This window comes from Pezoporus occidentalis, unplaced genomic scaffold (genome assembly GCF_034315485.1).
Source record: "Pezoporus occidentalis ecotype Australia unplaced genomic scaffold, CSIRO_AGI_Poc_V1 ctg285, whole genome shotgun sequence".
NCBI classification, from domain to species: Eukaryota; Metazoa; Chordata; class Aves; order Psittaciformes; family Psittacidae; genus Pezoporus; species Pezoporus occidentalis.
The window spans coordinates 216,681-242,767 of NW_026914774.1; the positions used below are offsets into that span (position 1 = coordinate 216,681).

General features: G+C 62.0%; 2 protein-coding genes across 5 annotated transcripts; one reads left to right on the top strand and one right to left on the bottom strand.

Moving 5' to 3' along the window:
- Positions 1-435: 435 nt before the first annotated feature.
- PRSS56 (serine protease 56) lies at positions 436-7,662 on the bottom strand. Of its 3 annotated transcripts, XM_062625974.1 has the most exons (17): positions 7,120-7,662; positions 6,171-6,332; positions 5,473-5,670; positions 4,916-4,963; positions 4,415-4,604; positions 4,203-4,311; positions 3,964-4,123; positions 3,665-3,807; positions 3,368-3,527; positions 3,072-3,260; positions 2,803-2,964; positions 2,592-2,655; positions 2,170-2,332; positions 1,642-1,798; positions 1,442-1,528; positions 1,077-1,183; positions 436-952 (listed from the first exon to the last, which is right to left on the bottom strand). In XM_062625974.1, the coding sequence occupies exons 1-17, from the start codon at positions 7,268-7,270 to the stop codon at positions 779-781; spliced, it is 2,424 nt and encodes an 807-aa protein (XP_062481958.1). In that variant the 5' UTR covers positions 7,271-7,662; the 3' UTR covers positions 436-778. The 3 variants fall into 3 exon arrangements, with proteins under 3 accessions (XP_062481958.1, XP_062481957.1, XP_062481956.1); XM_062625973.1 differs by lacking the exons at positions 436-952; positions 1,077-1,183; positions 7,120-7,662 and having other exon boundaries at positions 1,368-1,528; positions 1,651-1,798; positions 6,171-6,496; XM_062625972.1 differs by lacking the exons at positions 436-952; positions 1,077-1,183; positions 6,171-6,332; positions 7,120-7,662 and having other exon boundaries at positions 1,368-1,528; positions 1,651-1,798; positions 5,473-5,906.
- A 1,936-nt stretch (positions 7,663-9,598) lies between these two features.
- On the top strand, positions 9,599-26,071 carry SLC12A9 (solute carrier family 12 member 9). Of its 2 annotated transcripts, XM_062625980.1 has the most exons (14): positions 9,599-9,793; positions 12,065-12,199; positions 12,372-12,509; positions 12,727-13,026; positions 13,249-13,356; positions 13,470-13,581; positions 13,674-13,831; positions 14,096-14,178; positions 14,317-14,441; positions 15,788-15,980; positions 16,171-16,345; positions 17,181-17,327; positions 17,769-18,577; positions 25,970-26,071. In XM_062625980.1, exons 1-14 carry the CDS (start codon positions 9,610-9,612, stop codon positions 26,069-26,071), a joined length of 2,769 nt encoding a protein of 922 aa, XP_062481964.1. In that variant the 5' UTR covers positions 9,599-9,609. The 2 variants fall into 2 exon arrangements, with proteins under 2 accessions (XP_062481964.1, XP_062481963.1); XM_062625979.1 differs by lacking the exon at positions 25,970-26,071 and having other exon boundaries at positions 17,769-19,992.
- Positions 26,072-26,087: the final 16 nt, after the last annotated feature.

Genomic DNA, 26,087 nt, shown 5'->3' on the forward strand with positions numbered 1-26,087 from the left:
CCCTTACCCCCTGCTCAGCAGCCCCATCAGTGCTGCTCGAGGGTGGTAACTCCTCACAAGCAGGAGGGGTTGGTACCCACGGATGCTCAAGCACAGGGGTGGCACCACCCCAGCACTTGTCACTGGCTTAGGCTAGTCTCAGCCCCTGTACCAGCAGGAGGATTCACGTGGGCCCCAATGGAGTAGCACCAGGGGTAGACACTAGTGCTATGCTATGGGTGCTGCAGTGGCCAGGGGAGCATCCAACTCCCGGGCAGGGGGCTGGGGAGTCTGTGCCAGGTTGAGCAGGAACTGATGTTAGGGGCAGGAACCAAGGCTGGGGTCACCGCTTCAAAGTACAGGGGGGATAGGAAGGGGGATGTAATGGGAAGGTCCCCCACTGGCCCCCGCATCACTGGCACCCTGTGGCACAGCACTCACTTCACACTCACCAGCTACTGGAAAATAGAGCCCTTCTTTATTGAAAAATAAACCTTTCTCTGTACAAATAAATAACAGCTCAGGTGCCTATGGGGGAAAATGGGGATGGGTTTTCCAAGATGAGAGTCCCAGGGGAGATGAGGGCCATGACCCCCAGCTGAGATGTTCCAGGTGCCCCTTGGTGCCCCATGGCCCTGGGTAGGTCTGGCAGTGCTGGTGGGAAGAGGGAAACTGAGGCACAATGTGGGAAAAAAGGGTGGAAGAGCCTGAGCTGGAGAGTGGGCTGTGTTTGAAGGACATTGAAGACCCCTGCCCCAGCACCCTGTCCCCACACTGGCACAGTGCACTAGGGGCACCATTAGGTTTTCAGCGCCTCAAGTGCCAGAGCAACGAGGCCAGGCATGCTGCGGGCTAGCGAGTCACTTTCCAGCCCCACAAGGCCAGTGAATGCTGTGGGGCGACCCCCCACTGTGGCCCGAACCTGTGCCCGGTACAGTCCCTTGGCATTCTTGGAGCCCAAGTCCACCAGGATCTGCGGGAAGACAACGTGGTGAGTCCCAGGGGAGCCAGGGGCACAGAGGGGCAGTGATGGACTGGGAGGTGGCACTGTCCGCCTGCCAGGGTCGGGGCTTGGAGTAGATGGACAAGGCACTCACCTCCTGGAAAGTCATGGCCAGGTCTGGCTCAGGCACCCGCAGCACCCAGGCGTACAGATCCCGCACAGCACCCACCCGCACTGCTGACTCATTGAGGCCGGGGCAGGCTGCAACACCCGGGGTGGGCAGGAGAGAGAGGGAGGGGGCACATGAAGATGAATCACAGGGGCACCACACACAGCACCCGCCCTGGGGAGGAGCACCCATGCTCTGGGAATGTAGGGAAAACAGGAGCAGAGGGTCCCTGTGGAGGGGGGTATGGGCAAGGGCTCTCCCACTGACATGGGACCAGAATGCAAAGCTGAGGTGGGCTTGTCACCGTCCCCACGGCATGGGGCATCCCTCAGCAGCCATGGGGCACCTACCTCTGCCCACACCTGCCGCCTCCTCCTCCTCCACCACCCCTGGCAGCTCCAGGGGCACCAGCTCACGTTTCTCCCTCGGTGCAGACCCTGCCACCAAGAGAGGTATAAATCCCTCGGTGGGAAAGTGGTCGATGGCCTCTGCCCAACCATGGAACTGGCTGGCAGATGGACACCCTGCTTCCCCATCAACCCCAGCTCCTGGGGCTCACAGCTTGGTGTGGAGGTCCCTGCCAGCTCTCCAGGTGCTTGCTGCAGCTCCATGGCTCCAAGGGAGGAGCCAAGGTCCAGTTCTGCCCGCAGCTGGGCAAGGAAGGCTCGTCCCTGTCCCACCAGCTCCTCCACCTCCTCCTTGCCTTGCTGAAGAGAAGTGGGGGACAGGGTGGGTGCTGAGGTACCCACGGGCACCCATGGGCCAAGTGCGCAGTGGCAGAATGGAGGGCACAGTTGGACTGGTGTCAGACAGGGCATCAGGGACACATGACTGGTTCATGGCTTTGTTGGGTCAGATCATAAGCTTCAAGGTCAGACCCATGGCTGGCTCTGTACTGGTTGACTGGGAGTACTGGTTTCATTTGGGGAGGGTGAAATGCCCCACCTGTGGTAGCAGAGTGGGAGATGCCACCTCTGTGGCTGCACAGGGGATGATGGATTCAGGGGATGTCAGGAGACACAGGGGAACTTTGGGCTTTGGGGCAGTGGCTTCCCCCAGCCCGTCCATCCCCACATACCTGCAGGAAGAGCCATGTCTCCCTGGGGAGCTGCCCTGCATCTGGGATAGGTGCCAGGGATCTTCCCCCCTCCATGGCCCTCAGCACCTCCACCCAGTCCTGCAGCCGGGGTCCCACAGCACCAAAGAGCCCTGCAAAGGGGGGCGGCAGCCCAGCTCCCTGTCTGCAAGCACAGTGGGGTGAGCTCTGGCAGGTGCCCAGTGGCACCCATCCCCTGGGCAGTGCCACCCTGCGTACCCCTGCAGGGTCTTGGTGGCATCCAGGGGACCATGCCCACCTCCCTGCAGATGCCCTGACTGCAGGAACAGCAGGACTCCAAAGCTTTCGGCTGTCTCCAAAATGCTGTGTCAGCACCCCCAGGCATCTTGCCCACCTCCCCAAACCCTTCAGCCCCTCTTGTCCCATGGCCCACCATGCCTCACCTGGTGGGGTGTCTCCGGGGTCCCTCTGCCATGGGGCTTGGCTGGCCCTCTGCCACCACTGGGCCTGTGGAGATAAAAAGGGAACAGAAGGGACAAGGGGTAGAGGATCCCCATAGGGGTGCCAGAGCAGGCTGATGGTGCCCTGGCCACCAGCACAGGAGAACTGATGGGATCCCAAGTGGGCATGGTGTGGGCCAGCCGAGGAGGATACCTGGGGCATCCCTGCGGCCACGGTGGGGGAAGAGATGCCCATAGATCTTGCCCAGGAGCTGTGGCAGAGCATGGGTGAGGAAGGAGAAATCCAGCTGGTTCCGGATGAAGTCCCCAGCCCTGCGCAGGAGATCCACCAAGGTCTGGGCATAGGAGTGCAGCTCTGTGGGTGCAGTGGGAGAGCCATGGCCCCGGCCCCATACCAGCCCCACGCTGCCCGAAACGAGGTCCCTCCCCACACCCTCTCCCCAGCACAATCCCCTGGCTCACCACATCGTCTGGTCCTGGCGCGGCAGGTCTCCTCGGCCAGCCGGGCGCAGGCAGCGTGGCCTTGTGGGGCCCGGCAGGACCCGGTGTAGAAGGTGCAGAGGCGAGCCCGCTCAGGTGGCTGCTGCTCAGGGGGCAGCTGGGACACTGCCAGCAGGTCAAAGCAGCTCGGTTCCCGGCTGCCAGGGGCAGCTGTGAGAACACCAGTGCTGCCGTGAGGTGCTGAACACCACTGGGGTGATGTATCCCCACAGCACCCTGGGCATCTCCATCCCCCCAGTACAGCCAGCAGTACTCACGGTCCATCTGGAGTCTGAGCCAGTCTGTGAAGGCAGTGACGCGGGTGTAGACACCCGGTTTGCCCCGCTCACCGCAGCCGTCACCCCATGATGTGATACCATAGAGGACAAAGCGGTGCGAGGAGGGGTCCTGGCATGCCAGCGGGCCCCCTGAGTCACCCTGTGGTGGGGGGATGCCCATGCGTTGGTCTGGGATGGGACCCCAGGCTGTGCTGGGCTGTGGCACATGCCCAGCGCTGCATGCCATGAGGGGTTTTTGGGTTGGGGGGACAGCAGCCCCTCAGCTCTGGGCATTACCTGGCAGGTATCAATGCCCCCGGACAAGTACCCAGCACAGAACATGGTGTTGGTAATCAGGTCCTTTCCCAGAGCACTCCGGCACGTCTCCTGACTGAGCAGGGGCACCTGTGCCTCCATCACCACGTTGGCTGCTGGCCCCTCTGTTGGGCAAGGCACCCATTTTGGTGTCCTCCATGCTTGGACACCCCCATCTCTTTGCAGCCCCCTGCCCTGGATCAGTGCATTAGCACTGGGCACCAGAGAGGGCATCAAAGAGGACACCCCACAGACTCCATGGGTGTTGGGGTGGCACCTACCTTCATAGAGGGAGCCCCAGCCCGCAATGTAGCAGGCAGTGCCGGGGCTGGGCTCTGCGGGGCTGCTGGGAAGGCACACGGGGCTGACAGTGGGCGATGGGGCCAGTGGCACAGCCAGCTCCAGCAGTGCCAGGTCCCCATGAAACGTCTTGGGATTAAACTGGAAGGGGATGGGACGGTGTCAGTGGGGCTTATGGGGCATGCAAAGAGCGGTCAGAGGGGTGCCCACCTCCACTGACCTTGGGGTGAGGCAGGATGCGCCGCACAGACACCACTTGCTCGCCTGTTCTGTGCTTGCCCAGCTCATGATCACCTACCACCACTGTCCATGCCAGCTCGTTCTGGTTCCTGATAGAGTAAGAGGCAGCTCTTTACAGGGGTGAAACATGTGCCATGATGTGCCCCCCTCTGGAGGGACATCACCCCTACATTGCTGTATTCCCTGCCGTACCCAGCAAAGCAGTGGGCTGCAGTGAGGACCCAGGAGAGCCCCACAAGCACCCCTCCACACATCAGCTCCCCATGGAGCCGCACCGACACCAGCCAGGGCCAGGATCCCAGGAGGGCCACGCTGCCACCCATGATCCGTCCTCGGGGGGCAGTCATGTTGGCCTGGGGGACCCCACGGTGCCCGCAGCTCCCTGGAAGACAAAGCGGGGATGAGAAGGGGGATCCTGCAGCCCCACTGCCAGGACACCCCCCTCTCCCCAGTGGGCACAGGGTGGCTGGGACGGCTGTGGTGAGTGGGGGGAGTGGTGTGTGGCCCCGGGGGAGTCAGGCTGCGCCGGGCACGCTGTCAAGCCTCATTGTGCTCATGGAGGCGAGCGGGCGGTGGGCTGGGGGCACCCTGCGGCCCGGCAGCTGCCGACGCTAACCTCTGCCCCCCGGCCCAGCAGGCAGCCGTGGGGCCGGAGCGCCCGTCGGCATGGGGAGGGGGGTGGTGTGGGCTCACCTGGCATCGCCACCTCTTCTTGTGCGTCAGGGCCTGAGGCTGCCATCCCTGCAGGGACAAAGTTTCATGGCATGTGGGGACAACCCCCCGGTGTCACCACCATGTTCCTGCTGTTCCCAATTCCTCCCAGTTCCTTTCAGTGCCCCCAAGGCCCCCATCATCCCAAACAAGCACCCCAGTACCACCCCAGGAATGCTTGTCACCCCCGGTGACTGTGTCCCAAATTTTTCTGACACTGCCCCATGCCCCCTTCTCTCATACTCCCCTCTCCCACCCTACATTCTCCATCATCCTTCAACACCCCATTCCCCTAATCCTCTCATGGTTCGCAATGCCTCCATCCCCCAGATCTCCACCTCTCACCCCAGATCCCCCCATCCCCCCAATTACCCTACCATACCCATCTCCCCAGTCTCCCCACCCCAGCACCCACTGTCACTCCCAGTGTCCCCATATCCCCTCCAGGCAATCCCAGGAACCCCTTGAGGATGCCCCCTTTGTTATTGTAGGGTTTCCCCTCTGTGGAAGGATCCGGGGTGATGCAGGTGCCCACTCACGGCACTCCTGGAGGCGGTAGTGGCAGAGACGGGTGCTGAGCTGAGCACAGGCATGTGGGGCCCGCTTGGGTGGGCACAGGCGCTGGTAGGGGGCACAGGCCTGGCTCAATGCCCAGTTGCGCTGGGGCAGCTCGGGGAGTGCCTGGGCATCCAGCAGGGCCTGGCAGCTGGGGGGCACGGTGGGGGGCACAGCTGGCACTGTAAGGACAGCAGGGCTGTAGACATCCCAATGTCCTCCCTGCCCACCTCTGCCCAGACAAACCTGGGCTCCACTTTGAGGCAGGTGGGAAGGGGGCATGGTGGGGCTGTGGTGTTGGCATGTTTTGTTAGGGTCTCCTGGGTGCTGGGATACATTTTTTGGGGCATCTCTAGGAAGGAGACAGGAAATCAGGCAATGTTTTGGCTAGGGCTCCAGGTAATGTTTGGGTAGGATCTAGAGAAAATGAAGAAGTGCACTTAAGAGATATGCTCTGGGAGTCCAGCAGTGTTTTGGCAAAGCTGATAAGGTAAAGCCTACAGTGGAGGTGGTGGTGTTTGGGTAGGGTCTCGAGGTGTCATTTTGGCAGGGTTTCTAGGGGATATGGTGGTACTTTGGTAGGGACCCAAAGAAAGATTTGAGTAGGGTCTCCAGGCATGGGTCTGTGTTTGGGTAGGGTCTCCTAGAATGGGGCAGTGGGGACCATGGGGTTGTAACTCACGTGAACAGCGGCGGGTGAGGTTGGCACAGGGGGGGAAGAGGCAGGGAGGACAGAGCCCGCAGGCACCCCGCTGCTGCTGCTGCTCGGCCATTGCCTGTTCCAATGCCAGCAATGCACTCCTCAGAGCCGCTTCCAGCACCAGCGTCCCCCGGCTTGACAGGGCTGCCAGGAACACATAGGGTGCTCATACCCCTGGCACCCCCCCACTTCCTCCCACCACAGACATAGGGTGCCCTCAGCCCAACTGGCACCTGTTCCCCAGTATGTCCGTGATGGGTGTCACGCTGGTATCATTGGTTGGCATTGCCTACGGTTACAGGCATGAGAGTCACCTCTCTGCTGTGGCTGAGATGGTGATATAGATCTGTGAGTGCCCTTTGTAAGTGGAGACCTTGTGAGCATGTATGTGTGTAAACATGGGCATGCTGCAGGGCTGAGCCCAAACAGGTATGTCCATGCGTGTTTATGCGCATGTACCCATGCACATATCTTTGTGTGCCAGGGTCTGTGTGCCCATGTCTGCATGTCCCTGCATGTGCCTGTTTCTGTGCAGTCCTGTGCATGCCCTGTATGTGCATCCCCACATATGCTCATACCTATGCCCACCTGTACCCACCCACAGCTGCCCTTCTGCTGGCTGTGCCTGGCAGAGGGTCCCCTGGGGCTGGCACAGGTAGCCAGGCAGGAGGGAGAGCTGGCAGCCGTGGGGCACAAAACAGCTCCTTGCAACCCTTGTATCTCCTAGTGCCACAGAGAGCACTTGCGACTCTGACCAGGCAGCACAGCATGCTCCAGGACCTGGAGGCTTCGGCAGGGACCCAGGCATCCTACTTGCACGTTTTCCCATCCTCGTTCCAGAGAATGAACCCGGGAGTCCCGTCTCCTACAGCCGCCCTGCAGACAGTCAAACCCTCCCGCAAAGATGCCCCCATCCCCATGCCCCACTGACCTTGCAGGACACCGGCTGGCATGGGGTACAGCCCCTGGGCCAGGGGGGCCCCCCCCACTAGCTGCAGCAGTGACAGCATCGGCAGCAGCACGGGGGGGACCAGGCGGACCCCGAGAATTGCACCCCGCATCCTCTTGCCTCCTTGCTCCATCCCCGTGCAGACAAAGGGGGGCAGAAGGGGGAGCCACCAAAATGCCCGAGGCGGGTGAGGAGGGATGGATATATATGGTGCCCCCCGGGCGGTGGGAGGAGAGAGGGGCCGGGGGAGCACAAACAGGCGAGTTCATTAATGTCGCGCCAAGATGCCAGCTCGGGGCGGGGGGCGCGGGGGGGGCGCAGCCGGGGCCTCAATGCCGCCTTTGTTCGACGGGGCCTCCGGGCGGGCAGCATCAGACGGGCGCTGCGCTCCGGCGCTGCCCGAGGCCCTTGATCATTTTCACGCCAAGCCCCGGCCGCGCTACCGTCCCTCCTGCGGGCCTCGTGGGGGGGGCGGCAGCGGGCGAGTGGGAACGCACCGGCGGCTGCGGGCACGGGGGGCCGGGCTGGGCGTGGGAGACCCCGCGGGGGCTTCAAAAGCAGCAGCGGGCCGGGAGCGGCCCGGCGGACATTGGGGTGCGGGGTCTGAGGGTCTGAGGGTGCGGGGTCTGAGGCGGGGAATCTTGGGGCGGGGGTTCCGTCTGCGCCAGCCCGGCCCGGGCTGAACGGGCAGCTCTGTGCAGGGGCACTGCACCCCAGTGCTGAGCAGCGGCTGTCCCTGGGACCCCCAGCACCCACCCCGTGTTCACACTAAGGCCGTTTCTCGCCTGAGGTGCAAGAGGGGGGACGTGCCCCGGGGGGATGCCGGGCAGGTAGGACCGGGGCACCGGCAGCCTATCTAGCTTTTCAGCAGCGGCAGGCCCAGAGCGGGCAGTGTGCCAGGGCCTGAGGGGCAGCTCTGGCCCCTGGGATGGAGGGGGGGGCTACACTTGACCGCCCAGCTGGAGAGTCCCACCCGTGCCTACAGCTCGGCTTGTGGTTGTCCCCAGATTTTTGGAGTGCCCACGCCCACCCTCGCCACCCTCCTGTGCCCATGGGCATGGCATCACCTCTTTTGGTGGGGCAGGGTGCAACCGCATCCCCACCTCCTCTTCGGGGTGCTGGGTGTGCCCGTTCCCCCACCTCTGTCCCTGTTAGAGGCACGGGGTGCCCGTGTCCCCACAGCCACTGGGGGATAGGCGCCCTATAGCCCCGTCTCTCTCCTCCTTAGGAGTGTCCACTCCTCCCTCTCTGTCTCTACTAAGTGCATAAGGAGGTGCCGTGTCCCCATTCCCATTTCGGGACTGGGGTTGCCAGTGTCACCACCCGCGTGCCTATTAGGGGCAGGGGCGGCTTCGTGCCCGCAGCTCGGCCGTGCCGCGCTCCCGCTGGGCCCCCGGCCCCGGTGCCGCGCACAATGCCGCTTCAGTGGCACATCAAAGGCCCTGCGCTGCCCGCGGCTGGCACGGCGACAGGCTCGCCGCAGATGAAAGCTCCGGCCCCGCCGGGCTCCCACCTCGGCCGCGGGAGCACGCTGCGCTACACAGGGCACGGCAGGGACGGGGACGGGGGACCGGGCGGTCGCTCCCCGGGAGCGGTTCCCGCACTCCGTCTCGGTGTGCCCCCCCTGATCCCACCACTCGTGACACGGACTAGGGCCGTGGAGGGCCAACCGCTCTGCTGACAGGAGCCGGCACGCAAGCGGGTACTCAAGGCAGGCGTGGGGTTCGCCCCCGGCCCCACCGTGCCCCCCCCCCCTTCCTCCCGGTCCCGGCGCCAACACCATTAACCTAATTGGTGTGGCGCTCGGCCGCCCCGGGCGGCGGAGGTAGTGGGACCCCGGATGCCGGGCAGATCCCAGCCCTGGCTGCGGGGAGGGCGGGACTGTGCTCCCGGGGGCCCCGCTTGTCCGGTAATTGGCGGGGGCAGCCGAGCCCGACCAGCACCGGTGGGAGACGCGGGAAAGGGGCACAGAGAGAGGGGTGCAGTACCGGCGTCCCTTGTGGTGACCGGGGGCAGCTTGAGGGTGCCGAGGTCGGTGCCGGGGTGCTGGTTGCTGGAGGGTCGGGGCAGGGGGCGTGTGACGATTCAGGGGAGCGGGGTCCGGTTTCGGGAGGGGTAGGGTGTGTCAATGCCGGGTACCGGGAGTGAGAAAACCACGGGAGGGCGGGGGGTTAGGGGGATTCGGGATGGAGGGTAGCGGTGAGGGTCACGAGGGGTGTTGGGGTGGGCCACCACTATGGGGGTACATCTAGGTCCAGGGGCCGTGAGAGGGATGGGCGGCTGCTGGCGGGGCCAAGGAGGGGGCGGGGCCTAACCAACGGGGCGGGCCCGGAGGCGTTGCCTATTCCGGAGGCCACGGGCGTGGTCAGCTGAGAGGGGCGGGACACGGCGGGTCTGGCCCGGGTCGGCAGGCGGGGCTGGCGGGGCAGCGGTCTGCCCGGCGTCGGGCGCGTTTCGAGGCCGTGCCAGGCCATGGCGAGCTCGGAGCGGAGCGCGCTGCTGACGTACCGCCTGTGCGGCGCCTCGGGCGAGGAGGAGCGGGGCCGGGAGCGTGGCCGGGCCGCCGCCCCCGCTCACCGCAAGCTGCCCACCTTCCTGGGCGTTGTGGTACCCACGCTCCTCTCCATGTTCAGCGTCGTCCTCTTCCTGCGCCTCGGTGAGTGCCGCCGCCCGCCGGACCCCTCCCGACCGCGGCCCGAGGTCCCCCGAGACTCACCAGCCCTGCCTGGTACCCCCAGGGGCCCCGTGTCCTCCCGGGCCCTCCTCCCCTTCCCACAGCCTCCGTGCTCGTTACGAGCCCCACAGTCTGGAGCCCCAGTATCCTCTTTTTGCCCTCTCCGTTTGTCCCCAGCCTCTCAATCTGACGTCCCAGTGTTCACTCCAGTGTCCTCCCAGTGCCTTCTCCTACTCCCACAGCCTGGAGCCCCAGTGCCCTCTCCTGCCCCCCAGTCTGGAGCCCCAGTGCCCTCTCCTGCCCCCCAGTCTGGAGCCCAAGTGCCCTCTCCTGCCCCCCAGTCTGGAGTCCAAGTGCTCTCTCAGTTCTCTCCCAGGCTGGGGTCCTGATGCTGTGTGTCTCCTCCTGACCCCTTCAGTCTGGGGCCCCAGGGCTCATGCTGCACCTGCAGGATGGGAACCTAGTTAGGGACCTCAGTGCCCCCAGTAAGGGACCCTGGTCTGGAGCCCTAGTGTCTCTGGGGCAGGACTTCTGAGCCTTCCCAGTGCCTTCCCTAAACAAGATTCTGGTGCCCTTGTGTCCCCCCTTCCCCAGTGCTGAGACCCCATTGCTCTCAAAGCATCAGCCAATGCCGAGCTACAGCACTCCAGTACAGCACCCCAGTTCTCTCCCACATCCTACATGGTGTCCCGAGGGCAGGACTTGACCCTGGTGTCTCCCATTGGGCACCCAGCTGCCCCCTCCTCTGTGCTGTTCAAAGGGCATGGATTTGATCCCAGTCTGCTCCCACTTTAGGTTGTGAGTCTGCTACTGGGCAATCTGGAAGAGCTAGGGGGTAGGGTGGGCATGAGCTCGAGGAGGTGGCAGACTTCTGGGGGGTCCTAGGAGGGGGGGAGATGCCCCAGCCTGTTCTGGGGCAGAAAGAGGCCTAGGGCAGGCAGCATCTGGGAACAGGGAAGGCTTTTCCTCTTTCACTTTCTGCCCACAGAGAGCCCAAGGGTGGAAGTTGGCTGCATGCCTGGGGGGCCCTTGAGCCCCTTCCCCTGCCTGGGGGACCCACTTTGATGCGGGCTGTGGGCACAGCTCTCCCCTGCCATCACTCACCCCATTTCGGCTCCCCTGCTGGGGTCCTCGCACAGGCCCTCACCTCCCTACCGTGCAGGGGGTGCCGGGACCCCCCTCCCTGGGGTGCATTATTCCGGGCGGCCGAGGAGCCGGAAGGGAAGTGTAGGGAGGAGGGGGAGGGGAGTTGCCAGGAAGAGGAACTGTCCCACCGTGGGGGGTCCGTGGTTCCCCCACAGCGTCTTGCTTCCCCATGCCTCAGACATCCCCCGGATCTCCATGGCGAGCAGCTCCTCCTGCTTACCTCAGCACTGCTTTTTTTCGGGACACCCTTTTACTTCCTCCGCGCCCTCTCCCTCCCCCCCCCGTCTGCTGCCCCGCTTTTGGCGCTCGGGCACCCTCCAGCCCTCTGGGGGGTCACAGAGTGTGCCTCCAAACGCACCCTGTCTCCCTGAGGGCTCCTTGCAGTGCCCGTGCCGCGGCACCCCCCTCGCCTCCCTGCGGGCATGGCTGCGGCCTGGCTTGTGGCTGAGATAGGGCATCTCCCTGCAGCCGCGGGCCGCCTCTTCCTGCCCGCAGCGCCGCCGGCTGCGCTCGCCTCCCGTCACCCCGGCAGGGCCGCGGGGGCTCTGGGTGCCCCATCACCGGGGACACACACACCGCGGGGGGGGGGGGGGGAGTTGCACTGTATGACGGGGATGCCCCGAGGCTGTTCTGCTTCCTGCTTTGTAGCAGGCAGGCAGGGCGGCAACACGAACCCGGTGGAGTGTCCATCAGCTCCTGGTGCCCGAGCTGGGATGGAAGGCACCTCCTACCCGCTGAGGGTGGCAGCAGGGCATGGGGGTCCCGGCACCCCCAGCAGTGCCCTGGGGCCAGGTGGACAGTAGACCTCCCCTGCCCTGTTTGCTTTTTGATTGTGCCCCTCTGAGCTGCCCACGCCCAGGGCACTCCTGGGCCTGATCCTGGCATGGGAGGAGGGTGGAGATGTCCTGAAGTGAGAGCACCAGCTGGGTGGAGATATACCCATCCTGGCAGGGAAGGAAGTGGCATGTCTGGGGGGAGTTGTGGGCACAAGGATGGGAGCAGCCTGTCTGCCTCAGTGGAGTGAGCTCTGGCTATCTGCAGGACCCTGTCCTAGCAGTGGTCCATACCCAGCTAAAGGGCTCATTTGCCTCTCCCTATCATTGGCAGGGTTCGTGGTGGGCCATGCTGGGTTATACCAAGCCCTGGCCATGTTCGCAGTGGCATACTTCATCATCGGTATGACAGTGCTGTCCGTGTGTGCCATTGCCACCAACGGGGCTCTGGATGCCGGAGGAGCCTACTGTATCCTTTGTTGCGGTTGCTGCTGGGGCAGAGAATGTGTGCCATAATTGTGTGACCACTCAGCGGCCTTGGGGTGCCACACTGGGGCTGGGACCTCCTTGTCCTGGGAGGGAGGAGTGGGAGCACCCACTGGTGGTTTGGGCTGCTGACATCTTCCCTTGACTCAAGCAAGATATGATCAGCCGTGCCCTGGGCCCAGAGTTTGGGGGCAGCATCGGGATCATGTTTTTCCTGGCCAACGTGTGTGGCAGTGCCCTCTATGTGTTGGGGCTGGTGGAGGCACTGGTGGACAGCTTTGGAATCCCACTTGGTAAGTACCCTCATGTGTGGTGGCAGGGGACAGAGGGTGTCCCTTACTCAAGCAGCCCTAGTGCCCTGCCAGGCATGCCAAGCACTATGACTGGTGTAGCCAGCACAGCTTACCCAGCCCTCTGGTTAGTGCCTGTCAAGCCTGGCACAGCAGCGATGCTATCTGCTCCAGTGATACCCCCTCCAAGCCTCACTGATCCTGGCTTGTCTCTCCCCAGGGCAAAAAGTAGGCACTGGCATCCATGTCCTGCCCCAGAGCTACTGGTATGAGCTGCTCTATGGTACCGTGCTGCTGGCCCTTTGCCTCCTTGTGTGCCTTGTGGGTGCCTCCATCTACGCCAAGGCCACCTTCCTCATCTTTCTCATTGTTGCGGGTGTCCTGGGCACCATCCTTGTCAGCTTCTTTGCAACGCGGCCTCTCGGAGTACCAATCCACCTGCCCTACCTCAACGGCTCTAAGACTGAGAACGGCAACTTCACTGGGTTCTCCCTTGCCACCCTGCAAGACAACCTGGGGGGTGAGGAGAGGCTCCCCCCCCGCATGCTGGACCCACTATGACACTGGCGTCTCCACATCTGTAGGGGCTTGCTGGAGGGTGGGGGGAGCTTGTGGGCACAAAGTAGATGCCATAGGGTAGGTTTTCCTATGGTTTGTGTATGGGGACATTGAGGAGAGGGTATATGGTAGGGCTGTGCTGTCCTGGACAGCCCATCACAGCTTGCATCTGTGTGTTCTGCAGGTGGGTACGAGGTAGACTACACCACCGGGCAGAGGATGAGCTTCAGCTCTGTCTTTGCGGTGATGTTCAATGGCTGCACTGGCATCATGGCAGGCTCCAACATGTCAGGTATGGGCAGGGGGTGCTGGGCTGGGTGCCTGTGGGAGCAGGAGCTGAGGGTGGAGGAGAGCAAGGCGGGTGCTGTGCTAGTGGGTACTAATACTGCTTGCTCCTGCCCACAGGGGACCTGAAGCGCCCAAGCTACTCCATCCCACGGGGCACTATTTCCGCTGTGCTTTTCACCTACCTCGTCTACAATCTGCTGGCTTTCCTCATGTGTGCCACCTGCAACAGGTATGGCCACCTGTCCCCTTGCCAGGGCCATTAGTGCCAGGCACGGTGGCCTGAGCCAAAGCACGTGCCAGTGTGTCCATGTCCCTCTCCAGGATCCTCCTGCAGAAAGACTATGGCTTCTTGCGTGACATCAGTATCTTCCCGCCCCTGGTAACCGTGGGTATCTACGCTGCCACCCTCTCTGCAGCCATGAGCAACCTCATCGGAGCATCCCGCATCCTCTATGCCCTGGCCCGAGATGATCTCTTTGGTGAGTGCCTGGAGTGTGTTGGCACCTGCCAGAGCACACCAGGCAGATTGTCCCTGCTTGGGGCCAGCCCTGGCACCAGGGTATCCCCTTCCTGGTGTGGGGGTGATACTTTGGGAATTGGCATGTGACCAGCTGGGTCACCTGCGGGCCCTGGTGTTTGCCCCCTCCTCAGCACCCAGGGTGGGGACAGGACTCCTGGCTGGTGGCTGAGTCTGTTGGTGCCCACTGGTGTGCCCCAGCCCAACCTCTCTCCTCTGCCTGCAGGCCGGGCGCTAGTGCTGGCCAAGAAGACCTCTGCTAATGGGAACCCAGTGATGGCCGTGATCCTCTCCTGGCTGGTGGTGCAGGTGAGTTTGCTAGTGATGCTCCTTTCCCAGCCTTGCTGGATGAAGGTGGTTTGGCACTTGGGCTGGGCATTGTGGAGCTTGCCACATGCCATCCTGGGGGATGCATTCACCCTGTGCCTCCTCCTGTGCTCTCTGCAGCTGGTGCTCTTCTCTGGGAAACTCAACACTATCGCAGGGGTTGTAACCACCTTCTTCCTCCTGGTTTACGCCACCATCAACCTGGCCTGCCTGGCACTTGAGTGGGCATCGGCCCCCAACTTCAGGTACCCACTGGCACAAGGGAGGGAGGCTGTGCCAGTATGCTGGATAGTCACCCATTCATCCATCCATCTGTGCTTCTGCTGTCCCTGTGCCTGCTGCCCCTCTGTCAGGAAAGATGCTGAGTACCCCTCTCTTGGGCATTCAAGGGGGCAGGAAGACCCCCATCCCTGGGGGGGAAGAAGGAGACAGGTCCCCTCATGGCACTGGCTTGGCATAGTCTCATGCACTGGCACTGCTTTGCTGAGTGGGTACAGATAAATCCAACTTCACTGGGTACCACCCGCCCCCTCCCCATAGGCTGTCTGAGGTAAGTTATAGCCTATGCCTGCCCGGCATCCCCTGGGCAGTTTGCCAAGTGGTGATGGAGCCCACTTTCCATTAGTGCTAATTAAACTAAGGGAGAAGGAGGGAGGAAGGAGGGGGATCCTGGGTGGGGGGAGGAGAAAATATCTTCCAGGAAGGAGGACTATGAAGGAGGATTGTGGGCAGCCCCAGCCTGGGATGCAGAATGCTGGGTACTCTCGTGGAGGGCTGGCCTGGCAGGGCTGCCCAACTCTGGGAGTTGGGGGGGGGGGGAGCATAGCAGGGTGTCTGGGGGGAGCCTCATCTCACTCCTGTGTGATGCCACTGCCCTCAGTGCAAGGTGTTGTGACTCCAAAGCAGGGGGAGTCCTGCAGGTGTTACAGAGGCAGTGCCCAAACATGGCTGGGTGGCACTGTCTGGGGTCCCCCAGAGTGCCCCCTTCCCAAGGGAGGGCTGGTATCTGTGCCAGGCTGTGGGGCTGGGACTTGTCCCCCATAGCTGCTGGGCATGAATGGGGCAGGATTGGTGCCTGAAGGAAGGCTCGTGGGGTAGGTGGGAACAGTCCCATCACCCACCCAATGTTTGGTGCCCCCCCCTGCCCCGAGGTCTCCATCAAGCGCAGCGGAAAAGGATTTTAATTAGCTTTCAGGGAAAACAACAATTAGAGAAAATAACAGCTTCTTGCTTCTCCACCTCCTCCTCATTGTGCCAGGCTGAGCAGACACCGCAACCACTGGCATTGCTGCACACTGCCCAACACTGGCTGGTCCCCTGGGTGTGCCAGGGCAGCACCAGCCCTGTAACCATTGTTAGCCCTGTTTGCCATGGGCTAGCAGCAAGGGGCTGCCCAGTGCCCTAGGAGGTACTATTTCCTTCTGTGCCCTCTTGTGCAGGCATCTGGGATGCCTGACATGCACTGGGCTGGCACAGAGGGGTTCACTGGATTAGCTGGTGTGGCATCTTGGCATAGTCGCCCATGCTGTGCCTGCCCTGCAGGCAGCATGGGAACCATATGATAGCAGGTGTCCCCTTCTCCCTGCTCCAGGCCCACCTTCCGGTACTTCACCTGGCACACGTGCCTGCTGGGCATTGCGGGCTGCTGTGTCATGATGTTCATCATCAGCCCTGTGTCAGCCTCAGCAAGCCTGGGCTTTCTCCTCCTGCTTCTCCTTGCACTCCACTACCTCTCGCCCAGCAGCACATGGGGCTACATCAGCCAGGCCCTCATCTTCCACCAGGTGAGCTCTGTCCTCAACTCCAGCTCCTCCACACTGGGATCCTAATGGAGTGGAGAGCTGGTGACCACAAGCTGGTGTCACCGTGACAGCTCTGTCCTGGGCAGTGTGTTCTTGGGGCTGGCATTCCCATGGGGTGGTTCATTGAAAGAAGGAGGTTTCCTTACCTGCTGCCCTCCCTTCCTTTATCCAGGTGCGGAAGTACCTGCTGATGCTGGATGTGCGGAAGGACCACGTCAAGTTCTGGCGCCCACAGATGCTGCTGATGGTGCAGAACCCACGTGGCAGTGCCCGGCTCATTGACTTTGTTAATGACCTCAAGAAGAGTGGCCTTTATGTCCTGGGCCATGTCGAGCTGCAGGACTTGGGTGAGGGTTTTCACTGTCCCTAGCACTGGTGGCCTCTGTCCCTTGCTGTGGTGCCAGGGGCTCTTGGAGTCCTTGGGATGACTGGGGGGGTGGGCTGGGCATAGCAAAGGGAATGTCTGCATTTTGGGCAAAGGTGTTGCACTTTGGGCTTGGCTTGATGTGGGAGATGTAAGTAGATTGTGTCTGTCCCCTGGCTCCTGTGCACAGTGTGTGCTTGTAAATGCGTGCCACAAGCTTGTGCATGTTTGTGCTCAAGTATCCATCCCTACATGGGGCTCCTGCGTGTGTCAGTGCTGGTATGCACACGTGGCACATCCCACCCAGGCTCCTCTGGGCTCCTGTGCAGCATGGTCCTTTGACACAGGTCAATGCCTGCATGCATGTGGGTACAGATGGCACAGCTTTATGCATGCATATGCCTGTGTCCATCCTCGCCTCATGCCTGCCACTGTGTGTCCACGTGTTTCAGGCATGTTTGCATCCTGGTGTGTGTTGTTTTGCACACATGTACTCCCTGGCACACGCCATGGCTGTCCCCATCCTTGCCCCAGCTGATGCATGGGCTCTGCTCCCCTCCCTGCTGCTGTTGCCATGGTGATTAATGGCCTGAAATTGGGGAGGAGGGATGGGACTGCCTGGGTATTTTCTATATATTTACGTATAATTTCATCTCTCTGGCTGGAAGCACCTGCTTCCACCCTCCCCATCTTGTGCATGCTGGGATGGGCACAGAGGTTACCACTGGTTTTGCAGGGGGAGTGCTGTGGGGTGCCCGAGGGGTACCTGGCCCCAGAGGGGTACCCTACCCCTGATGCTGTTCTTGCTTCCCACCCAGACATGCTGCCTTCAGACCCACTGCAGCCCCAGCAGGACTCATGGCTGACCTTGGTGGACAAGCTGAATGTCAAGGCCTTTGTCAGCCTCACCCTTGCACCCTCGGTGCGGCACGGTGTCCGGCAGCTCCTCTTCACCTCTGGCCTTGGTGAGTGGCACCTGGGCTGGGTATGGGTGAGGGTCCACCTTGCTGCCCCTGCAGGGTGATGAATGCCAAGGGGTTTGGAGGCACTTGGACATGCAATGCCAAATCCAAGTTGGGTCTTGAAGGCATCAGAGGTGAGCAATGCTGAGGTGAAGTTGGGTATTGGAGACATCTGTGTTGGCAATGTTGAGAGGCTTGAAGACATGTGGATGGGCAATGGCAGGGGGGTTGGAAGCACCCAGTGGGAGCAGTGCCAAAGCCAGGTTGGAGCTTGGAGAGGAGATATGTGGGTAACGCCAAAGCTAAGCTGGGGCTTGGAGGTATCTGTGCATGTGATCCTGAGGGGTCTGGAATCACCAGGGTGAGCAATGTCAAAGCCAAGCTGCAGCTCATGGGTACCCGCAATGCCTCTGCTCAGCCAGGACAATGTGGTCTTTCTGGTAGGTGGGATGCGCCCCAACACCTTGGTGCTGGGCTTCTATGATGATGCAGCACCGCAGGACGGTCTAACCCAGCACCCTGCCTTCACCAGCACCCATGAGGAGATCCCCCTGGGCTTCCCCCCACTGCGGGCACCTGCTGCTCCCAAGCTGCTCTCAGCCCGGGAGTATGTGGGCATCGTGGCTGATGCCCTGAAGATGCTTCGCAATGTCCTGCTGGCCCGGCAGCTGGAGAGCCTGGACAAGGCCCAGGAGCTGCGCCGGGCTGCCAGTCCCTCACCTGCCATCCACGTGTGGCCCGTCAACCTGCTGCGGCCTGACAGTGCCCGCTATGCCGACACCTGCAGCCTGTTCCTGCTGCAGATGGCCTGCGTCCTCAACATGGCGCGGGCCTGGCGGCGCGCGCGCCTCCGCCTCTTCCTCTGTGTGGAGGCGGGTACCATGCCCCATGCCCAGGAGGAGAAGCTGCGCCAGCTCCTCAAGGACTTGCGCATCCAGGCCCAGATCCAGCTGGTGCCCTGGGATGCTGTCACCCGCCTGCACTGGCAAACCTGCCGGGGACCCCTGGGAGGGCCTGCCGGGGCGACAGAGGAGGAGGAGGAAGAGACCATGAACTTCCCAGCCAACACCACCCAAGTGTCAGATGAGTATGTGTGTGCTGCCAACAAACTCATCCTGGAGCAAAGCCCCGCGCCGGTCGTGCGCTTCCTCTACCTGCCACGGCCACCCGCCGACACCAGCCTCTACCCACTGTACCTGCACCAGCTGGAGCTGCTCACCCGTGGGCTGGGCCCCACAGTGCTGGTGCATGGGGTGAGTGCCGTCACCAGTACCCAGCTCTAGATCACCCCCCAGGTCCCCTCCCAGCTCTCTTCACCCTCCTTTGCCCAGTGCCTTTAGCAGGCTGAGCCCAGGGCTGTCCCCAGCCCCAGTACCCCCACCATGGTGGGCAGGGGGCTCTGTGCCTCATGCTGGGGGTGGGTTATTTTTTGGGGGTGTCTCCTGCAGAGGATGAAAGCTGCCCTGGCGGGATCCAGGCACAGCCCTGACGCCGGCCAGGCAGCGCGGTGCATTCACGGTGCCTTTTCTTTGGGGTGGTGGTGGGCGATAGTGGGGTCCCAGGGGGTGCCAAGCACTGGGTGCCCCAGTTTGCTGGGAGCTCCTTGCTCATATCATGTACCTCCTTCCCCATGCTTCCCCACTCCTGCAACCCCCAGCCTCTCCTCCGCCAGCTCCTCCAGGCACTCAGCCAGCAGTGGGGATTGATTAAAGGCAGCCTCGACCTTGGTGCCCCAGCTCCTCGCCATCCTCCCTGCCTTTCATTAGGAAAAATTAAATGGAAAGGGGTGGGGGAGGGGAGCCCGCATGCCTGGATTCCCTGTGTGCAGCTGGGAAGCGGGGGGAGCAGCTGGGTGCTGGCCCTAATGGCTATGAAGTATGGCACCCCATATCTTGCTCGGCATCCCCTGTGCTGCTGGGTGGGGGGGACCCAGGTGTTTCAATCTGTAGAGCCCCCCTCAAGGGGTCTGAACTCCTGGTCCTGGCAATGAGGGAGAAAAAGATTGTCCAGGAGGGAGCCTCATCTAAGCCCTGCATCCCCTAGCCTTGTTCTGTGACCTGTTTCATGGGGCATTGCCGTTTCCCCACACCCATCATGACCTGCACAGGGAAGCTGCCCTTTCTGCCTGCCCCCCCTCTTATTGATTAGAGGAGGACAGGAAATTGCCTGGGTACGGGACAATAAATCCATCGGGCGCTTGGCAGGCGGGCAGCGCGCCTGTGCACTGCCTGATGGATTGCTTCCTATTACCCCCCAGCACAGGGGGGTGGCTGCTCTTGGCCAGGCTGGCCTCCAGTGGTGGGGCTGCCTGTGCCGGCTCTCACCAAGCCTGGTGCTGCCACCTGGCAACTCTGCTCAGCTGGAGGGCTGGGAAAAATGCAGGCGGCTGGGTGCTGCTGGGTGGTGGTGGGAGGTTTGCTCTGCACGTTTTGCAGTGGGTTGTGCTCAGGTTTGTGCCCAAGTCCCCACCTCAGTGGGTGGCCAGGGGACTAGAGCTGGCTTTGCTCCCCCCAGCAGGAGGTGAGTGCCCCGGGTTGGGCACCACATAGCCTGCAGGGCTTATTTACAAGCAGGCGGGAGCTGGCACAGGGCAGCTGGGCACCAGCGGGACCCGACGGCCTATAATGTTAATTATCACCACGTAATTAAAAGCCCATAAAAAGCCTCACACTTCATTAAATTAAAGCTTCCCCACACTGTGCCGGCGGGCTCTAGCAGAGTTAACCTTGGCTGTGCCAGGCACCAGCTCCACCACAGCTGGCAACCTGCAGCTGGGGGTGTATGGGACCTGAGGCTGGGAGTATACAGCCCCCCAACAGTATTATAGTAGGGTGCAGCATTGCACATGCATGGGCACCCCCCACCCCATTCATCACCCCTGAGCCTCCTGTGCCTGGGCATACATGGGGAGCACAGACAGCATGGCATGGACATACATGCACATGCCACCCCTGCAGACATGCTGTCGCACACACTGGGGCTCGGCCAGGGTCTGACACAGGTGCATGCATACCCAGATGTGCGCACCCAGATGTGCCTGACCAGAAAAGGCAGCATCACACACCAGCACAACAGCTCTGGCACAGCAGCTCCAGCGCGGAACACCCACACAGCGCACACCTACGCAAGCGACGTTTCTTCCTCCCGACAGACACACAGGCAAACAGAGACGCAAACCCTGCGGCTGCTCCAGGCTCCCACCCATTGCTGTGGGTGCTTGGGGAGGTGATGGGCTGTGGGGAGAACACCCATCTGTGCCTGCCTCCTTGTGCCTCAGTTTCCCCAAGGACTAGGCTGTACTGGGGAATAAGAGGGAGCAGTGTGTGTGTGACCTCCAAAACCTCCTGGTACCTGGGTGCCGTGGCTCAGTGATGCTATGCTGAGGTCTGCGGGGTGTACAAAATGGGGGGTGGGCCCTGTCAGCACACAAGGAGGGGCATGTGTCCGTGGGTTGCATGTGTGTGTACCTGTTAAAGGAGCACGTGCCATGCTGAGGGCTATAGGCGTACAAAAGGGGGTGTGTGCATGGGCACAAGGGGTGGCTATATGTGCACATGCATTGGGGTGTGTATGTACCCACCCCTAGGCATGATGCTCTGATCCGCACACAGGCTGGAAGGTGAGGGGAGTGGGGGGAGAGCACACACCTGTGAGCACAGGCTATGCAAACTGGCACACGTGTGTGCCCAGCACCCCAAGGCACTGCCACCGAGTGGGACTGTGGGGGGCAGGCTGGTGGGTGCCCGTGCCCCGGCCCCGTGGGGGTGGGCAGCCAGCGGGGCCTCGACTATTTCTTGGAAATTTCGCAGCATTCATTTCAGTGCAAATAAAAGCTGTCATTGCCGGAGAAATGATACTGATCGAGGTCTGAAAAGACAGCAAATTACCCGCCTGAAAATGCACCGCTGGAAAAAAAATGCATATTAAACACACAAAAAGGCACTTTGCCATCAGCCGCGCTTCCCCCGCCGCTCCAGAATAACCACACTTTACATAATTCTCCCTCTCCACCTTCGAATTAATTTCGCAGACACAGGCAGAGGCAACCCTCTGACAATAGCAGAGGGGAGACGCAGCGGCGGCAGGGGGGAGCAGGGCTGGGGGCTGCTGGGGAGGGTCCTGGTTCTGGGCGGGGTGGGCAGCGGGATGTCAGGGTTGGAGCTGAGGGGGGACTGAGGGGTTTGGGAGGGTTGGGTTGGTGGGTGAGGGTTGTGGTTTCTGGGTGGATTTGCCAAGCTGTGGGATGGAGTGCTCTCCTTCTTCACCCCCTGGGTGCTCAGGATGGGGGTCCTTTGGGGTGCGGTTTGCAGGGCAATGCTTGGGCTAAGTGTTTCCTACAAGGGACAATCCCTCATCCCCTACCCCTGGGGTGAGCCTACCGTGTGCCCATCCCAGAACCTGGCATCCTTCCCGGAGGCAGGCAGGCCCTGGAGGCATGCATGCACCTAGCATGGCAGGGACCCCCATGTGCCCATGTACCCCACTCTCCTACCCACACTGCAGAGCATGTGGGTGCACCCAAAGGACACTGCAAGGCCATGCTCTCTGCCCAGGTTGACACACCCAGACTAGCACCCGTCTATGAAACCTCCCAGGAACCTGATCCGTGGGCATGAGGGCACTATGCCCAGCACCCAAGCACTCCCAAGGGGGAGCAGTGGGTGTAGTGGGGGGGTCAAGTGGAGGTGCTGGGGGATTCAGCTTTATGGGTGCTCAGCATCGAGGGGCTGGCAGAGGTGAAGGTGGGCGGCAGAGGTTGGCACCTCGCTGCTTTGCATTTTCAATGACAGACTCATGCCGGGTGCTCGGGAGAGTGGAAAAATCTTATTTGTCACCTGCTGGCGGTGCGCGGAGGCTCCCGCGCCGCGGCTAATCTCGGGGAAAATGAGGATGCTGGGAGGGGGTGGCCTGCGGGGCTGGCAGGGTTGAGTGGGGCTGGCGAGGTGGGTTCTACTCTGGGCCCTGCTCAGGGTTGGAGTCACGAGTAGCAGGGTGGGCAGGACCCCAGGGTTACACGAGTTCTGTGATCCCTGGATGTATTGGCACTGTGGCACAGATCTTACCTGCTGGGGGTGCTGGGCAGTGCTTGTGGGCATGCGGAGCAAGTGCCCTATTCCCTCAGCCATGTCTGTAAAGGCACAACCTCGTCACCTTCCATCCTAGTTTCAGGAGCAGCTGTGTGCTTCCCAGTGCCAACTCCACAGGTTGGCACCGCTCAAGCACCCTCTCAGGGCACTCAGTGGAGATTTTTGGGGGGAGCTGGCATCTGGAAACGGATGCTGTCATTGCCTGATGTCTACACATAAATGCCCATCCCACATCTGCCGTACCCTGGCTTGTTGAGATCCCAAATCCTGCGGGATGCTGCAGCACTCTGCGGCCAGCTCAGATTTATCCATTATTTTATATCCACACGCCTTTAATTTTTATAGCCCTGTTGGAGCAATACCCAGGGCTATTCATAATGCCAGCCCCTCCTCTCCTGTGTGCATCCATCATGCTCCCACCAAGATGCCAAGCAGTTCTTGGAGCTGTGTAAGCACAGGTGCAGGGAGGCCAGTGTGTGACACCCTCCAGCCAGCTCCCCAGTGAGCAGCAGTGGTGGGCAAGTCGTGCCCACCCACCAATCAGCCTGGGTCCAGGTGTCCTTGCACCCCACTAGAGCTGGGCTGATTTGGGTGCCCAAGCTGGGAATGTCTGGTGCGATTCACAGAGCCCTTGTGCCCTGGCGTGCGCCACAGGAAAACTTTGCTGCAACACCCAAGTATGTGTGTGTGAGCATGCATGGGTGTGCCAGAGTACATGTGCCTGTAATGGGAGCTGGATAGCAGTGCGTGTTTGAGCCTCTGTGTGTGAGGCACAACATGTGTGTCTGTACTGGTCATGTTGGTGTACATGTGGTGTACATGTGTGCCACTACCTGTGCATGTGATGTTGCCTGTCTCAATGCTTCTGTAGACAACTTGCCAAGGCTGTGTCCTGCACCCCAGCACAGAAGAGTGCAGCCTCAGTTGCGCAGGCAGTGAGGGTTGTGCCTGGGACCAGCCCAAGGGACAAGACAGTGGGTCCCACACCATTCAAGCCACCCATCCTGTGCCAAACAGGGCTCTTAACACCATGTGTAGCACAGCACCCAGTGTGTGCTGCCTGGGGCTCTCACTCCAGCACCCAGGACGTCCTAGGGCTGCCCCCCCAAGCTCCCAAAGCTGTGCAGGCATGAGGAGTGAGGGTGGCAGGGCACCCCAGAGTGTGGCAGGCAGGATGGCTCTGTGGAGCTGGAGTATGTGGCCGCCGTGGGCAGTGGGAATTGCTGGGCTACAAATCTCCTTGCTGGGCCCCCCCGTGGCAGAGCAGCTCACGATATTTATGTTGGGGATTTATCTGCAATGCAGTTTAATATTCCCAGACCTTCTCGTGTGTGTGTGTATGTGTGTGTGAGTGCATGGCCCCCTCCCCATGCTACCTTGTGCCACCCCATGCACACCTTCTCACCTGTGGACTCCCAGGTTTCATCTCCTACCCACCCACAGCCCTTTTCCCTTGCCTCCACCCTGGCAGGATGGGACTGCCCCCCCCACCAGGGTGCCCGGGCACTGTGGGGGCTGCTGAGCCGCCGGGATGCTCCTGGCACAGGCCACCGGCCGTGTCCACCCGAGCTCCCCCAGGGTGTCGGGCTGCCGGGTCGTTGCAGAGTGGTCCCCGGACAGGGTTGCCAGGTGGATTGGCACTGCCAGCCCTGTGCTAGCCCCCCGCGGCGGGGGAGCCGGGGACCCCCCTGCCTTTCCTCCCCGCCGGCGGGGATGAGGTAAGGCTGGCGGGTGGCACAAGGCTGCTCTATTTGCATAATAATCTCGTTAATGGAGCCTGGCCTGCGGGAGAGCCGGGCTGGAGACACCACCCCCTCCCCGCCCCGCTGCCTCCCTCCGGCCCCGCCGCTCCGCCAGCAGCGGCGCGGGGCGCGGAGCGGAGCGGGGCTCGGAGCAGAGCGGAGCGCGGGGAGTGCAGCCGGGCGGGCAACGCCGAGTCGCCCCGCCAGCAGCCCCGGCCAGCCTGCTGACATCCCCTGAACAAGCCGGTAAGCACCCCCCGAGCATCCCCCTAGCATCCCGGGCAGCGTCCCCGAGCATCCCGGGAGCATCCCCCAAGTGTCTCTGTGAGCAAGCGGTGAGCGACCCCCGAGCACCCGCGGACATCGCGGGCAGCATCCCGGGGAGCATCCCCTGGGCATCCCCCGAGTACCTCGGTGAGCACCTCTCGAGCAGCCCGGGGAGCACTCGCCGAGCCTGCCGGCGAGCACCACGAGAGCATCTCCCTAGCAAAACCTTGAGCATCCTCCCCGAGCACCACAGGCATCATCCCGGCGAGCACCTTCCGAGCATCCCCCAAGCACCCCGGCAGGCATCTCCCTAGCATCCCGGGTAGCATCCTCCAAGCATCCCGGACAGCATCCCCCGTGAATCCTGGGCAGCATTCGCTAGGCACCCCCGAGCATCCCACGAGCATACCTGGCGACATTCCGAGTAGCAACCCCCGAGCATCCCGGTCAGCCCCCGGTCCTCCCCGCCGTGCTGTGCTGCGCTGTGCCTGCTGCCGGCCTCTCAAACTTTCCGGAGGCAGCAGCTCCCCGGCGCCGGCACCATCGGGCTGTGGCGCCGGGGCACAACTTTGCCCGAGTTGCGGAGGCAGCAGGGGCTTCGGGGGCTCCCCGCGGGAAAACCGGCCACCTGCCGAGTGACAATTTTGTCCTCAGCCTGTTCTCTCCCACCTGCAAATCCAGATGCCATCCTGAACCGAGCAAGGCTTGGGGACTATATTTGAAGACCCCCCCATAATCCATCTATGCCCCCACCCTCCTTTTCCATGGGCAGGCAGACAGACCCCTTTGTCCCCGACATGGCACCCCTGCCAGACACCCCTGCCCATTGGGCACCAACCAGCAGAGAGGGGTGGTGGTGGGGATGCAAATGCTGTGAGATGTCCATGGGGTCCAAGGCTCCCCCCAGAGTGGAATTAACTTTGCTCACACGTCATGCACCACACCACAATTTGACACAACGCAATGCAACACGGCACACCACGACCCAACCCAACACAATGCAACACTGTGCTCCATGGTGCAACTTGATGCAATCCAATGCAGGGCCACACAACCCGACCCAACCCACGGCACCCCAACCCAATGCCTTCCCCCCAGATTTTCCCAAAGCACCTCTTTCTAAGTTGCTCACCCCTCTCCTACCCCTCCCAGAGGGACTGGCAGACTTCATCTCCCCCCAGTGCCAGGAAGGGCTCTCCTGGTGCAGTGTGAGGGTGGACTCACTGGATCACCCTGGGTATCCAACTGGTGTGGTGCTCTCCCTGGTGTCCTGAGTGGGTGTCGGGTGTATGGGATGGAGCTGTGCCAGGCGATGAAATCTACCTGGGATTGTGCAGACAGGACCCTGCCCTGTGACCAGAGGGTCTGGAAGAGAGGACAGCTATGGGGTAGAGCTGCCACCCAGCTCCTGGCACTGGAGCCAGTCCCAGTGCCACCAGCAGGGCACACAGGCAGGGATAGCAACACAGGCAGTGATGACGGCAAGAAGCAACCCCCCGGCTTTGCTCCTCCCAAACCCATCCTCAACCACCTCCTCTACCTTTTCCAGGAGCTTCCTGACTCACCCAGCCACCCTCCACCACCTCCCAATAGTGGGCATGGCTCCAGCATGAGCCGTGGGATGCCTGAGCCTGCCCACCTCCTGCCCTGAGACCCCTGCAGTCACG